At 35.6% G+C, this 14,664-nt stretch overlaps 1 protein-coding gene across 3 annotated transcripts in view; it reads left to right on the top strand.

Annotated features, from left to right (window-relative positions):
* Positions 1-10,964, top strand: part of IBTK (inhibitor of Bruton tyrosine kinase) — a 94,917-nt gene extending 83,953 nt beyond the window's left edge. For 2 of the 3 annotated variants that reach the window (XM_005210696.5, XM_005210695.5), the window contains exons 27-29: positions 8,169-8,240; positions 8,636-8,768; positions 9,515-10,794. In XM_005210696.5, coding sequence (XP_005210753.2) covers positions 8,169-8,240; positions 8,636-8,768; positions 9,515-9,646 — 337 coding nt within the window. In that variant the 3' untranslated portion in view covers positions 9,647-10,794. Of the gene's footprint in view, positions 1-8,168; positions 8,241-8,635; positions 8,769-9,514 lie in introns of all 3 variants that reach the window. The other variant, NM_001206040.3, reaches the window with a different exon arrangement.
* The last annotated feature ends 3,700 nt before the right edge of the window (positions 10,965-14,664 follow it).

Below are 14,664 nucleotides of genomic sequence, written 5' to 3'. Positions count from 1 at the left end.
TACCTATGATTAAGGGAGAATATTAAAGCTATTGTGATAGGCTTATAAATACAAATTGGGTGCAGTGTAAGATGTCTTAATATTAACAAATATTAGCTGATGTGTATCAGACATTATAGTAGATACTGCAGTTACAATGGTGAACAAAATTAACATAGCCCCTGCTCATACAGAAGAGACCAACCTTACACAAAAGTGACAACACATTATGAAGAGGAAGTTTATCAGCCTCGATATTCAATTTATGTCTCATATTTTAATTGTATAGTATTTATTTTCACTGTTGTCCGGTTCCTAAATCATGTCTGACTCTTGCGACCCCATGGCCTGTATGTAGTCTGCCAGGGAGGAATACTGGAGTGGATTGCCACGCTCTCCTCCAGAGGGTCTTCCCGACCCACGGATTGAACCCACATCTCCTGCATTGGCAGCCGGATTCTTTACCACTGAACCACCAGGGAAGCCCATTTATTTCAATTAGGATCTTCTAATAAGTCATTATGGGCTTCCCTGGTGGCTCAGCAGTAAAGAATCTGCCTGCTAATGCAGGAGACATGAGAGACACGGGTTCGATTTATACCTGTACTTGTATCTTAACCCAGTTCCACTAATGAAGGCTTAAATTATTAACTGTCTTTCTTTTTCTTATGGATCAATGTTTTCCTTTTAAGTAGATTCTTCCCATTTGGTTTTGAATATGCACAGGTGTCTCACATGTGGAGTGGCGGGGGGTGGGGGGTGGCGAGGGAAGTCAAATCCCTCACTCAGCCTCCTCACTTTCTTCTAGAATTGTCCTGTTGTTCCCAATTCCCTGCTTCCTTCACAGCCAGATTTCTCAAAAGAGCTGTCATCGCCCACTTCTTTTTATTCTGGCTTCCAGTCCCACAACTAAACTGAAACAGTTCAGGATAAATTCAGAAGTAGCCTCCATATTGCCAACACCATGGGTTTTTTATATGACTCATCATACTTGAAGTTCACTTATAGGTTATCTTTTCATTTCACTTATGTTCTGTGTTGTTTCATGAGTTTCACTGTTCAATTATCAGCTATACATGAAAGACTGAAATTGCCTGTCCACATCTGGCATCTGAGCTTCAGACTTAGGTCTCCATCTGCCTTGTTTGATATTGCCATCCTATTTGAATGTTCAGAAATACCTTAAACTTTTATGTCCCAAACCAAATTGAACATTTTCCTCATAGCCTTCTCATAAAAGCAAAAATACAGCCAAAACACAAACCCAGCCTATTCTTGATTTCCTCAGTAAATGTCATTCACAAGTTTTACATGACCATCGTCCTCAGCTATATCCAGTCTGTCAGGACATGCCAGTTATATCTCTTTAGTATTATATCCATTTGTGTATTAAACTATCTCCACTGCCACTACCCTTATTTAGACTACTTTAATCTTTTACCTGGGCTGTCTGAGTAAGCCTGCTAACAAGTCTTGCCATAGCCTTTTATCCTTCTCTATAGCATATTTGGCTAGTGTTCGTGTATTTTTAAATGCAAATCTTACCTTGCAGGATAAAAGCTAGAATTCTTATATGGCCTTCAAGGCTTGATACAGTCTAGCTCCTGTCAACCTCTTTAGCTTTTAACATGATCTCTGTATTTTAGCCTTGACCTTGTAGTTTCTCAAATGCCAGTTACTTCTTCCCACTTAACTGCCTTTTGACTTGTTGACTTGCTTCTTGCAGTCTCTGTTCAGTCAAATTCTTTGAAGAAGCCTGACTTCTTTTACTGGGTCAGTTTCCTGTTATATGCCTTCATGGCTCTTGTCACTTATCACATTTACCACAGTTTGAGTAGTACCCCCTTGTCTGTGGTTTTCTTTACATGGTTTTGGTTACCTGCTGTGAGCTATAGTGTGAAAATATTAAATGGAAAATTTCAGAAGTAAACAATGTTTTCAGTTTTAAATTCTGCACTGTTCTGAGTAGTGTGACGACATCTCTCCCCATCCTGACCGTTTCCGCTGATCCATTTTACCTGGACAGGAACCGTCCCTTTGTCCAGTGTACCCTGCCTGCCAGCCATTCAGTAGCCGTCTCAGTTATCAGATCAGTTGTTGGGGTTTCAGGATGCTTATGTCCAAGGAATCTTTATTTTACTTAATACCAGCCCCAAAGCACAGGAGTAGTGATGTTGACAATTCAAATATGCCAAAGAGAAGCCATTTAAATGAAAGCTTCAAGTGGGGGGGTGGGAAAGTGGAAAGTTCTCAACCTAATAAGGAGAGGGGGAAAAAATAATTGTATCTTTAGGGTGCTAAGATTATGTTATAAATGAGTCTTCTACCCATGAAATTATAAAGAAGCAAAAACTCATGCTAGTTTTGCTATCATACTTTAGAACATAGAAGTAAAAGGCATTATGTTCCTGTAAGATATTTTGAAAGAGCCATAGACCACATTCACATAACTTCTATTACACTATATTGTTATATAATTGTTCTCTTATGGTTGTAAGTTTCTTACTGTGCCTAATTCAGAAATTAAACTTTACCATAGGTATGTATGTATAGGGAAAAAACATAGTGTGCACAGGCTCAGTACCATCCGCAGTTTCAGGCATCCACTCTAGGGGACTAGGAATGTATTCCTGTGGATAACATGAGAACTGTTGTAAACTTACTGTTGGGGTGATTCTTTGTTTACTGTTTTTGAATCGTTGTTTAGTCGCTAATTCGTGTCTGACTCTTTTGTGACCCCATGGATTGTAGCCCACCAGGCTCCTGTGTCCATGGGATTTCCCAGGCAAGAATATTGGAGTGGGTTGCCATTTCCTTCTCTAGGGGATCTTCCTGACCCAGGGATCAAACTGTCTCTTATGTCTCCTGTATTGGCAGGCGGATTCTTTACCACTGAGCCACCAGGGAAGCCCAGTGTTTTCAAATACTAGTCTTTTAATGTCTGTGTTCAGCTGTATGTTTAGTGGGAGCAAGGAAGATTGACCTTTGCTTATCACTGATTAGAATGTTTCCTAGTGTGTAGTAGGTGTTCAGTGAGCATCTGGTGAATGAGGGCAAGAATAAATGAAACAAAATTGCTCTTATTTCAAGTAGCATTTGTTTTTAATGTAATGAGCTGTATTGTTTGCCTTGGATGTATAAATGTCAAGGTGTGAATGTTAAGATTGTTTTGTAACATTTTTACATTTTAAGTATTGAATGTATTTTTTAAATTTTCTAATTTTCTCTATCTTTTAAAATATTAAGGATGTGTGGTTTCATAGTTGATCGCTAGGGTGTGCTATAACACCAGGCTATTAATTGTGAAAAGTGGTTTGTGATGTTATAGTGCTTTAGACATTTTAGTTACAGGAGTGTATGATATAGTATCTTGCTATCCATAGCTTGGGTGTTTGGCAAGTGGAAGTTAATGTTTTAAATAGTTTTTTGTCTTCTGGTCACTGAGAAAGAAAACAGCTTTGATTTCATTTTTAATTTCATCATAGAAAATATGTTACTATAAGAGAGCAGTATTTAAGGAAATGATAAAATATAATAAAGTAGAATATTTATTAATTCAACAGATTATGGGACACTTGATATACATATTCTGCTGGCATCTCTGGGTGTATATATAAAAGTATAATACACAGACCCAGCCTGAAATATGTTTGAAATCTGGTTGGTAAATCTAAATACGCATACATGGAAGTTAACTGACAGAACAAAAATGCAGTGTAATATAACAGTGTTAAAGAAGTCACACAGCAGTATATGACTATGTGCTGTATGAGTGGTTCAGAGAAGGGAAAACGACCATGGGCTAGAGCTGTCCAGAAAAACTTCATTGAAGAGGAAAAGTTTGAGCGTTAGTTCATAAACACTTTTCCTATTCCATCTCAAATATTTTGATCATTATATTTATGGCTATATATTTAAATGATTATTTATATTAACGTAACATAATGATCAAATGGCCATATATTTATGGGATTTTTAAGAGAGGAGAAAGGGCAGTATAAACAGAGGAAATAGTGGGAATTAGAGCAAGAAGCCAGGAATACTTTAGGGACTCAGTGGCAGGGATGCAGGGCTCATCTCAGGACGTTCCACAAAAAATACATTCTTGTCTTCATTCTTGTCTTAATTGTAGAAAATGTAATCATTCCCCAGCCCCAGGCTAGGGAGCTAATAAAAGAATGGCAAAGTTACTTACTGATGTGAAAAGAGAGGTTTATGCACTTTGTGTTGTTTATTGTTACTTCCATGTTCTTTTTCATTTTAATGTGTTTTCCTTCATTTTCCTTTCACTTATAAATACCCCCTTACGTGCTTCTAGGCAGAAAATATGATCTTGCATTTCTAATTAGTAAGGAAAACTACATGTGAGATAAAATTATATCAGCTCTAATTTTATATAAAATCTCTGTAATTGCAATAATACAAAATTATTTTTAATAATTGTCAACCATGTGAGCAAAAAGTAAGTTTTTCTCTTGAAGTCTAAATTTGGCAAGATTAATGTTCTTCACTTTGAACAAAAAGCTTTGAAAGGTTTTAGCCAGCCCTTTTATGTTGCTTTTATTTCCAGAAGGCTAAATTTTATAAGATTATCTGTTGGGATGTCTGTTTCTATGCTGCAAATACCTGAGGCTTAATAATGCTGTTATTTATTATTGGAAAGCTTATACTCATTTTGTATTTGTTTAGTCATAGCTCTATTTAGCAGTTTTACTTCATTCTAAGATGAAATTTTGATAAAGATGTTTGAGTAAATTTATAATTAATGATGTTATCCATTGGAAAATCATTAATGAAAACAATTCTAACATCGTACGAAACAGATATGAGTTGGGTATAATTCTTACAGCAGTCCACTGTGAACCTTTCTGAAATGAGAACAGTAATGCCTATCATATGGATTTGTTACAAGGATTATATCAGGTAATTCATGATAGTACTTTATAAATTATATAATGTTAAGTAAGTTCTGATTGCTTGGCTTTAACAAGACCTATACAAGATACTTTAGTCCTTATATTCAGTTCTGTTTGCAGAGAGAAAAGGTGATATTTGAACCAATCCTTGAAGAATTAGAAGATCCTTGTAATGGACTGTGCTACAGTGTATGGAAAATACTTTGTATTTTGAGTGAAAAAAGCCTGGATTTGAGTTCTGTCTTTACCATTTACCCAGCTTGCTAATCAGTCAAATTATTGAATATTCTTTGAGTATTTTTAATAGTTTCCTAATCAATATAATAGGAACAATAGGTGCGTTCTTCAGAGTATTAGAAAGATTAAATGAGATAATGTGTACGAAAATAGACTCAGTAAATTTGTTTGCCCACACACACATCAGGTTTAAACATTTTAATTCTTAGTGCATTTGTACTCTGACCCTTCTGTTTCATTTTAACTTTATTTCCCTCTTAATCTCTTAACCCAGTCATTCAGTTCATTGAAGAGACCAACCTACCTTTACTTAAGCCAACAGTCTTGAAGTGTTCCTGGTATTTGTATGACCAAGCCCCTTCTCGGTGCCACTCTCCTCAGCTTTAACGTCATTTCCTCAGTGAAGCCAGTAGTGTATATACCCTTTTCCATATTATGTAATTTCTCCTGTGAATTCATAGTACTTGGTACATATTGATGTAAATATCAATTATCTACTCTCACATTTCTTTATCATTATTTAAATACCTTTAAAAAAATCTTTTACCAGAGTGAAGAGAACTAGGTTTTAACCTGATTTTCAGTACGGTAGTCTGATATATACCCAATAAATGTGCATAAATGAATCAGAAAGTCAGTATTTTAGGCCCCATTTATTCTTGCTCTATTTGACTTTCTGTTGTAAAGCCCGTCTAGACCTACATTTGATTATTGTTGAAAGAGGGCAATCGATTAATCTAAGTAATTTCTATGTATCTTTCTAAGCATAAAATTCCACAACTAGGGCTCTCTCATCGTTTCTTCATTCATTTTTCTCCTTACAGGAATGCTTCTCACCTCCCTCATTCTATACCCTTTTTATTGTCTTCTCTGTGAGGCCTTCTCAGATGACCAAATCTATTTGGTTGTTTAGTCTTTACAGTCAGTAGATCTTTAAGTTTGTTTTCTTAAATTCTTTTCTGTTATGTCATTTTACATCTTGGTTCCTCATCTAGTTTGTGAGTTCTTAGTGTGTTTTAAATTTCTGTTCTATCAGCCACATGTGAATCAGTGAAGTTAGAACACACCCTCTCACCATATACAAAAATACACAAAAATAAACTCAAAATGACTTAAAGACTTGAACATAAGACATTATACCATAAAACTCCTAGAAGAGAACTTAGGCAAGACATTCTCTGACATAAACATACCAATGTTTTCTTAGGTCAGTCTCCCAAAGCAGTAGAAATAAAAACAAAAATAAACCTTGTGCACAGCAAAGAAAACCATAAACAAAATGAAAAGATCACCTATGAAATGGGAGAAAATATTTGCAAACTATGTAACTGACAAGGGCTTAATTTCCAAAATATATAAAAAACTCATAAAACTCAACAAGATAAAAATGGGCAAGATATACAGATGGCCAGTAGGCACACAAAAGGATGCTCAATACTGCTAATTATTAGAGAAATACAAATAAAAACTGTAATGAGGTGCCACATCATACCAGCCAGAATGGCCTTCATTAAAAAGTCTACAAATAACAAATGCTGGAGAGGGTGTGGAATAAAGGAAATCCTCCTACACTTTTGGTGGGAATATAAATTGGTGTGGCCACTGTATTGAGATTGCTCAGCAAACTGAAAGTAGAATTACCACAGCAATCCCACTCCTGGGCACATATCTGAACAAAACTGTAATTCAAAAAAATACATGCCACCCCTCTGCTCCTAGCAGCACTCTGCACAATAGCCGAGACATGGAAGCAACCTAAATGTCCATCTACAGAGGAAAGGGTAAAGAAGATGAGGTACGTAGATGCAACCGAATTCTACTCACCATAAAAAAGAAGGGAATAATACCATTTGCGGTAACATGGATGGACCTAGAGATTATCATAAAGTAAATCAGACAGAGGAGAAATACCATGGTATCACTTACAGTGGAATCTAAACTATTACAGAAACAAACCTATCCATGAAATAGAAACAGACTCTCAGACAGAAGACAACAAACTTGTGGTTCCCAAGGAGAAAGGGGATGGGGGAAGGATGGTGTGGGAGGTTGGGGTTAGCAAATGTAAGCTATCACATATGAAATGGATAAACAAGGGCCTGCTGTATAGCACAGAAAACTATTCAGTGTCCTCTGAAAAACCATAATGGAAACAGTGTTTTTAAAGAATGGAATGTATAGATACGTATAACTGAGTCAGTTTGCTGAACAGCAGTAAGCAGTAATTAACATTGAATGTCATCTGTACTTGAATAAAACAAATTTCTGTCGTATCTATAATCTCTGGGGTATCAAAGCATTTTCTGTATTTTTGTTGCTCACAGTATTTATACTATTATAGTCACACAAAATTTGGCTACTGACTATCGTGTTTTTATATGTTTTGAAACTTGGTGCTAATCTGTCACTTTTGTTCATAAAATGTTATTAATGTAAAACATTCTTCATAGAGTTGTCTATTTTCTAATGTTTGGTTTTTTATAATAAATTGGCTATATGAATGTTATTAGAAAGAAACAGACCTTTTTTGGGGAGTGTAGTTGATTTAGTGTTGTGTTAGTTCAGGTATACAGCAAAGTGAATCAGTTGTACATACACCCACTCTTTTAGATTCCTTTCCCATATAGGTCATTACAAAGTATTGAGTAAAGCTCCTTGTGCTGCACAGTAAGTCCTTCTTGGTTATCTCTTTTATATACAGTAGTGTAGATATCAATCCTGATCTCCCAGTTTGTCCCTCACCCACCCCATTTCCCCCCTGCTAACCATAAAGTTTGTTTTCTACATCTGCGACTCTGTTTCTGAAGAACAGACCTCATATCTTGTAAGATCTTCCCCCATGGTATTTTATACACATAATTTTATAGTTATCTAGAGATTTTTGTTTTATTTACAATTTCAAAGGTAAATCTGACTTCATAAATTAATTAGTCTCGAGTCAGAGCCTTGCAATTCCTCCCCTGTATTTCTATTAATAAGCAGTTTTACTCATGTTACTAAAAGCTTTAATCTCCAGTTTTGGCATTTGTTTTGCAGATGTTCTGCTCATGGTTCCCCAGGACGAGAAGGCAACCACATTTCAGATGTACCACTTCCGGACAGTCCCAAGTAAGGTTAATTGATCAGCTTTGGGACCTCCAAGCTAGACTTGGTTTGGCACTGGGAGAGAACACTAAGAATTGAAAATAGTATCAAATAGAAATATATCATGTGAATACTCTCTGCTCTACAGTTTGAGTCATCTTTCAGTTATATTGCTTTGCTCTATTCCACTTTTTGGTGTCTCCAAACCTTACAGCACTGATTCAAATAAAATATCAGTTCTCCTTGTTTCTCTTTCTCACCTTGTCATTCTGTTAAGTTTAAATGCAGAAGCTTCCAGGTCCCCTTATGTTATAGGTCACAAGGAGACAATGCGACGCTGGTAAAGAGTATTTCAGGGGAGATTTTATGTGCAAAAATTTGGCAAGCTGACTGAAAGCTAATTATTCCTGTTCTTTCAGTCCCTGGCTGTCTTCTTCACTGACCGCTCCTTCCGTGGTAGCACCAGTCACTTTTGCGTCTATCGTAGAAGAAGAGCTACAGCAGGAAGCAGCTCTTATCAGAAGCCGAGAGAAACCCTTGGCTTTGATTCAGGTAAGTAACGTACCTTTTTGGGTTTAATTCAGGGTAAGATAACCTTTTTGGGTTTAATTCAGGGTAAGAACTAGTTACTTTATTTCATTCTTAGGTCTTAAGAAAATTGTTTGCTTTGCAGAGGTGCATGTATTTAGCACATTAAAATGTAAATGCAATGTAAAACAAAACTGAAGCATTCAGCAAATATTAATTGAAGGTATTCAGGATAATAAATTTAGAATAAAATTATGTAAAGCTAATATTTTTAGCACTGGTGATGCTTTGGACTGTTTTAGTTTTTGAAAGTGACTGGTAGAGAAGTGGCCTTACCTAGCTCTCCACCTGGCTTCTGTATCAGTCAGAGTTCATAGGTTGTAAGCCACAGACACCCAGCCAGGCTAACTTAAGGAGAACAGAACTTATTCGAGAGACACTAAGATTCCATAGACTTAGCTGAAAACCAGAGAGCCAGGCTTAGGAAACAAAGACTCGTGGTTGTCCTGAAGAGCTCAAAGAGCTAGACAACCCGTACAATAACAGGAAGTATCTCACGGGGTGAGAGACTGCAGTGAATGGATTCCATCAGCTATCTTCAGTTTCTTTTTCCTTCTGCTCAAGATTAAAGTCAAGGAAAGATGGGTATCTGATTATTCTAGCTCAGGCGTCAGCCCTTCTCCTTGCAGGATACCTATTGTGCTGTATTGCAGGCATAGAAAGTGGTAATTCAAAGAGTAAAGCAAGTTTTCTTCCCTTCCTCCTTTCAGATTGAGGAGCGTGCAATACAGGATTTGTTGGTTTTCTATGAAGCATTTGGAAACCCTGATGAGTTTGTCATTGTTGAAAGGACACCACAGGGACCACTGGCAGTACCTATGTGGAATAAGCATGGCTGCTAGTTCACCGTGGAGTTGAGATACAAGTTTCATAAATCGTGATTGTTACAAGTAAATGCTGTGGAAAAAGAGTTCATACAAATTTGGTAACCGATCATTCTGGATAGGATATGAAAGGATATAATTTCTTTACTGAATTTTAAGTATATAATGTTTGTATGATTAAAAAAGAAATTCTTCAGAATTGTGATTTTAGTAACTTTTATGTAAAAATGTGTGAGGAAAAACTTATTAGCTTAAGTTTAAGTAGAACTATTTCTTCTGAATAGTCTTAAAAGGAAAACATGAGTGATTGAAGTGTAAAATGTAAGAGTGATGGATTAAAAATAATTAAAAATTCATTTGGGATGAATAATTTAGAAGAGTTTTGCCAAATACCTTTTTTTTTTTTTTAGTGTGACATTGATGAGCTTCAAGTAGGAGCATCAGCCATTACTTCTGATCTGTTAATGGTCAAAATTTTGTGTTTGCTATAGTAGTTTTATGTCTCCATTCTTGTGTCTTTTTTCATCAGGCTTTGGGTGTTAGCCTGATTTTTAAAGCTTGAGCTTTTTGAATGCCATATTATTTCAGTTTGAACAGAACATTCTCCATTTTACATTAATCTGTGGAGTACTGTAGAAAGGAAATAAAACTATTCTGAGCAGCTTAGTCTAAGATAAAATTAGGAGTCATTGTGGGGATTGTTTTTGATAGGGAGAGGAGACCTTATAAAAAGCCTAATTGTGAAAGAATCAGTTCCTAAAGGTGTTAAAATTTTCTAAAATAAATGCTTAATTATACATACAAGAATTGAATAGTGTGGAAAAAGTTTGGTTTATAGTTACCTTTGCACTGTTACATAATCAAATTTTCTGAGCCTGGATTATATGAACAGACAGAAACATTGTTTTCTTTACAGTATGCTGTTTGGGTTGTTTTTGAGTGGTTAAAATTTTAAAACAACAAATGTTAAATCTGCTCCGGCGCCTAGACAAATTGCAAAGGTTAATGTTTCTGGGAAATAATAAGCCTCGGGGAACATACAGGCAAATCACTGTTGTAATTAGATTGATGAAATATGGCTGAAATTAACAACACTTGAGCTTTTTAGCTCTGCCCAAAGCAGCAAACTTGTAAGCAAATGTGCAATAAAAAATAATCTTGATCCATTTCACTGTGGATGTGTGTTTGATATCTTGTACTCTACTGACATCTATTATAGGAGGAATTACCAGTGATTCTTCCTAATATCATGTATTGTAGCCACTAATTGAAAGGGCAGTTTTCCTGAAATGCATCTGTGAAAAGTTTTATATTATATACTTTTGAGTAAATTGAGAAATAACAACTTTTGTAATGTGTTATTGATGTTGCTGTAAAGAGATTTTCTGAAGTAATTTTACTGCATTTGAACCTCTGATTCTTCCATGCATTGTGGCATCTTTAAAGATTGCATAAAGCGATGATTTTCCTGGTGTGCTCCATGCTGCCTGGGAAGCACCCTAAGAGCCTTTAGTGGATGGGATGTGAAGGAGGGGCAGGGGCTGACCAAGTCTGTGGAGTTTTAGGTCTTTACCAACCTCGCTGAGGGTAATTGCACTTTATGACCTGTTTTATATAGTTGCTGCTGCTGCTGCTAAGTCGCTTCAGTCGTGTGTGCGACTCTGTGCGTCCCCAGAGATGGCAGCCCACCAGGCTCTCCCATCCCTGGGATTCTCCAGGCAAGAACACTGGAGTGGGTTGCCATTTCCTTCTCCATTTCTATAGTAGAGTAGTATATAAAACTTCATTTGGCGGGAGTGGAAAGAGTTCTTTTGCTATTGAAATGAAAGGTAAGCACTGCTATAAACTGATTCGTAAATGATTGCATGAAAGCAACCTGATACATTGTGACCAAAAAGCCAAGGGAAGTAACGGGTTTTTTCCCCTAACATTATTCAGCCTACAATAATTAATTCATCTTTAATCTTATTAATTGGAGAAAGTCTTAAAACTCCAGAAGTGGGCAAGTTAAGGGATGGGTGGGATGAAGAGGTTTTTAAGATTGATGACAACACTTGTAGAACTCCTTAGCCTGGAAAGTTGTTGACTGGATGGAGAATTGCTGGGGATAGAAGTGTCAAAGCAGCATATGCTTAAAATTTGCAAAATCAAGAAGTCTACGAGTTAGATAAAGTCATATTTTTGGACAAAATACTAGGAGTTAGGACTTACTGTAAAGAGGAGCAACAGTAGATACAGTCAATTGAGAAAGGTATTGCTACTTAATAGCTAATATCTGGGTTTGTTCTATAACTCTTCTGGAAGCTGGGGTATATGTTTTAGTTCATGAGAAGGGGGTTGATAGCCGATTCATATAATTTTAGATTTGAAGAAGCCTAATAGATCAACCCTATATATCTTTTTATTGTATAAATTAAAGAGTGTGAACTCCAGAGAAAATGAGTAATGAGAATTCTATCTTTTCAGTCTGGTCCGCTTACAGCTACAGCAGACTGCCTCTTTCTAATTGTCTATAGTAATTTAGCCAAGACTAAGAAAATATTAAAAGACAGTAAAAATAATCTGGAAGCTTCCAGAATTATCAGTTTAAGAGCTATTTTCAGAAGCTACCACAACCTTCCACCAAGGAACTGGGGACAAGTGATCCAAGATATTCATGGTAATGTTTATGTGTATCTTTTGCTTGAAAATGACCATCAAACTATATCTTAGACCCTATACTTAGTTCATTTTCTTACATGTTGTTACTTGGCAAAGCTGAATTTGTTTCACCTTTCCCAAACTTTCTGATCTTTTTTATTTCCTTCTCTTAATCTGTCATCCTCCTAAGTCATAAACTTCTGAATTCTTTGTCTCTTTCACCGTTTTGCCCCTACATTTACTGTCCAACTCCTATCAGTTCTGTCTCTGCAAATCTTTTATCTAATATTTTTCACTTCATTCTTACCAGTACTGCTCTGTTGTATGTCCTTAAATCTCCCTGAAAGTTCTGAAACTTTTTGGTGTTAGGATCCCTTTATAATGATTAAAACTTTTGAGGACCCCAAACAACTTTCACTTACATTGATTACATATCTATCATGTATAATGTATTGCAAGTTACAACAGACTGTAAAATTTTAATTCATTAAAAAATCATAAACCAACACATGCGAACATAAATAACATTTCTAATGAAAATGTAACTGTTTTACAAAAACAAAATTACACGAGTGAACTTGTTTTATATTTTCATATATAAAAATATGTAACTCAGTATTTCAGGTTTAGGTCTTTACCACCTGGTTTAATAGAGGACCCCTAGACTCTCTTATCTATTTCCACATTTAATCTGGTATGAAAACAAAAGTCATATAGTGTCTGGAAACTTGAGAGATTGAGATTGAAAAAGGCAAATAACATGAATAGTTTTGACCTCGCCAACTCCTGAAAGGTTGAGAAAGTGGTCCAGTTAACTGCCAGAGTCCCTTAACTGCCACCCTATTCTCTTTCTCCTGGCTCAAGACATTCAACTCTTTAACTTTCAAAATAATATCCCTCCCCAAAGCATATTTTCCTGCTCTGAAAACTTAAGTTACTCCCTCTATACTTTGCTCGCCTTGGGCTTCCAGTGATTTTTTTTTTTAATCTATATGTATATATAGTGGTGGAGCCAAACCTGGCCTCGTGTTTCTCCCAGATAGGCTTAAAGTTTTTCCATGCATATTTCTACCTAAATTTTTCTTTCTCTTCACCTATTGACATTCTACCCATCCATGGTAAATGCAACCCCAGTTCTATTTTTCTTATAAAGTTTTTGTTTTTTCCTTCTCATACCACCTCAAAAAGTAAAATAGAGTAGCATACATGGATCAATTATGTTCCCATCTCCTCTGAACACTTTAATTTGTCATATTCTGCCATTATTTTTGTTTTTCTGTTAGTCCTTATCTTTTACTGTTACTTATAGTTTGAACGCATAGAACTAGGCACTCTTTTCTTTCTTGTGTGTATTTAAATCATTAAACTTGAACCATTACACAGACATAAGTGCACAAGAGAAAAATATTGAGTTCAGTGATTTACCAGGAGGTCAAGAAATGGACCATTAACAGCCCCTTGGAAAAGAGGTGCTGGATTTGATTTGCGAGTATTTCATGGAGGATTTTTGTTTCTGTAATTCATGATATTGGTCTGTGGTTTTCTTTTCCTCTTTTTTCTACCTTTAGTTTAATGATGGCCTCATAGATTGTTTTCAGTAGTCCTTTTTTCCTGGTGTCCTGGAATTTGGATATGGATTTTGTGGAAAGGTTTTAAGTTACTAATTCAGTTTCTCTTTACATGTTATACACCTATTGAGATTTTCTATATCTTGAGTCAGTTTCAATAATTTGTATGTTTAGGAATTTTTCTAATTCATCTAAATCGTCTAGTTTGTTGTTATAGAGTTGTTGATAGCATTTACTTCTAATCCTTTTAATTTATGTAAAGTTGGTGGTGAGGTCCCCACTTTCATTCTTGATTTTGGTAGTCTGTTTTTCTTTTTTTCCTTGATCATATTAATTTTATTGTTTTGTTCAAAGAGCCAACTTTGTGGTTCCTTTAGATCTTTCCCTGTTGTGCCTGCATCATCCTTGGTCTCAACCCTGATCTTTATTATTTCTCTTTTTCTGCTTGCTTTAGGTTTAATTTGCTGTTCTTTTTCTAGATGTTTAAGCTTAGATTATTGATTTAAGGTCTTTCTTCTTTCTAAAACATAGGCATTTAAAGCTATAAATTTGCCAGTAAGCACTGCTGTAGCTGCATTCCATAATTTTTTATATGTTTTAATTTTCATTCAGTTCAAAATATTTTCTGATTTCTTCTTGATTTCATTTTTGAAACAAGGATTATTTAAAGTATATTGTTTAATTTCAAAATATTTGGGAATTTCCCCCCAATATCCTTTTATTGTTGATTTCTAATTTGTTAAATTTGGATCTTGTATTGTTTCAGTCTTTTAAATTTATTGAAACCTGTCTTACCATCTAACATATGTATAATCTATCCTGGAGAAA

The sequence above is a fragment of the Bos taurus genome, chromosome 9, assembly GCF_002263795.3.
Source record: "Bos taurus isolate L1 Dominette 01449 registration number 42190680 breed Hereford chromosome 9, ARS-UCD2.0, whole genome shotgun sequence".
NCBI classification, from domain to species: Eukaryota; Metazoa; Chordata; class Mammalia; order Artiodactyla; family Bovidae; genus Bos; species Bos taurus.
This window is presented reverse-complemented; position numbering and strand designations above follow the sequence as displayed.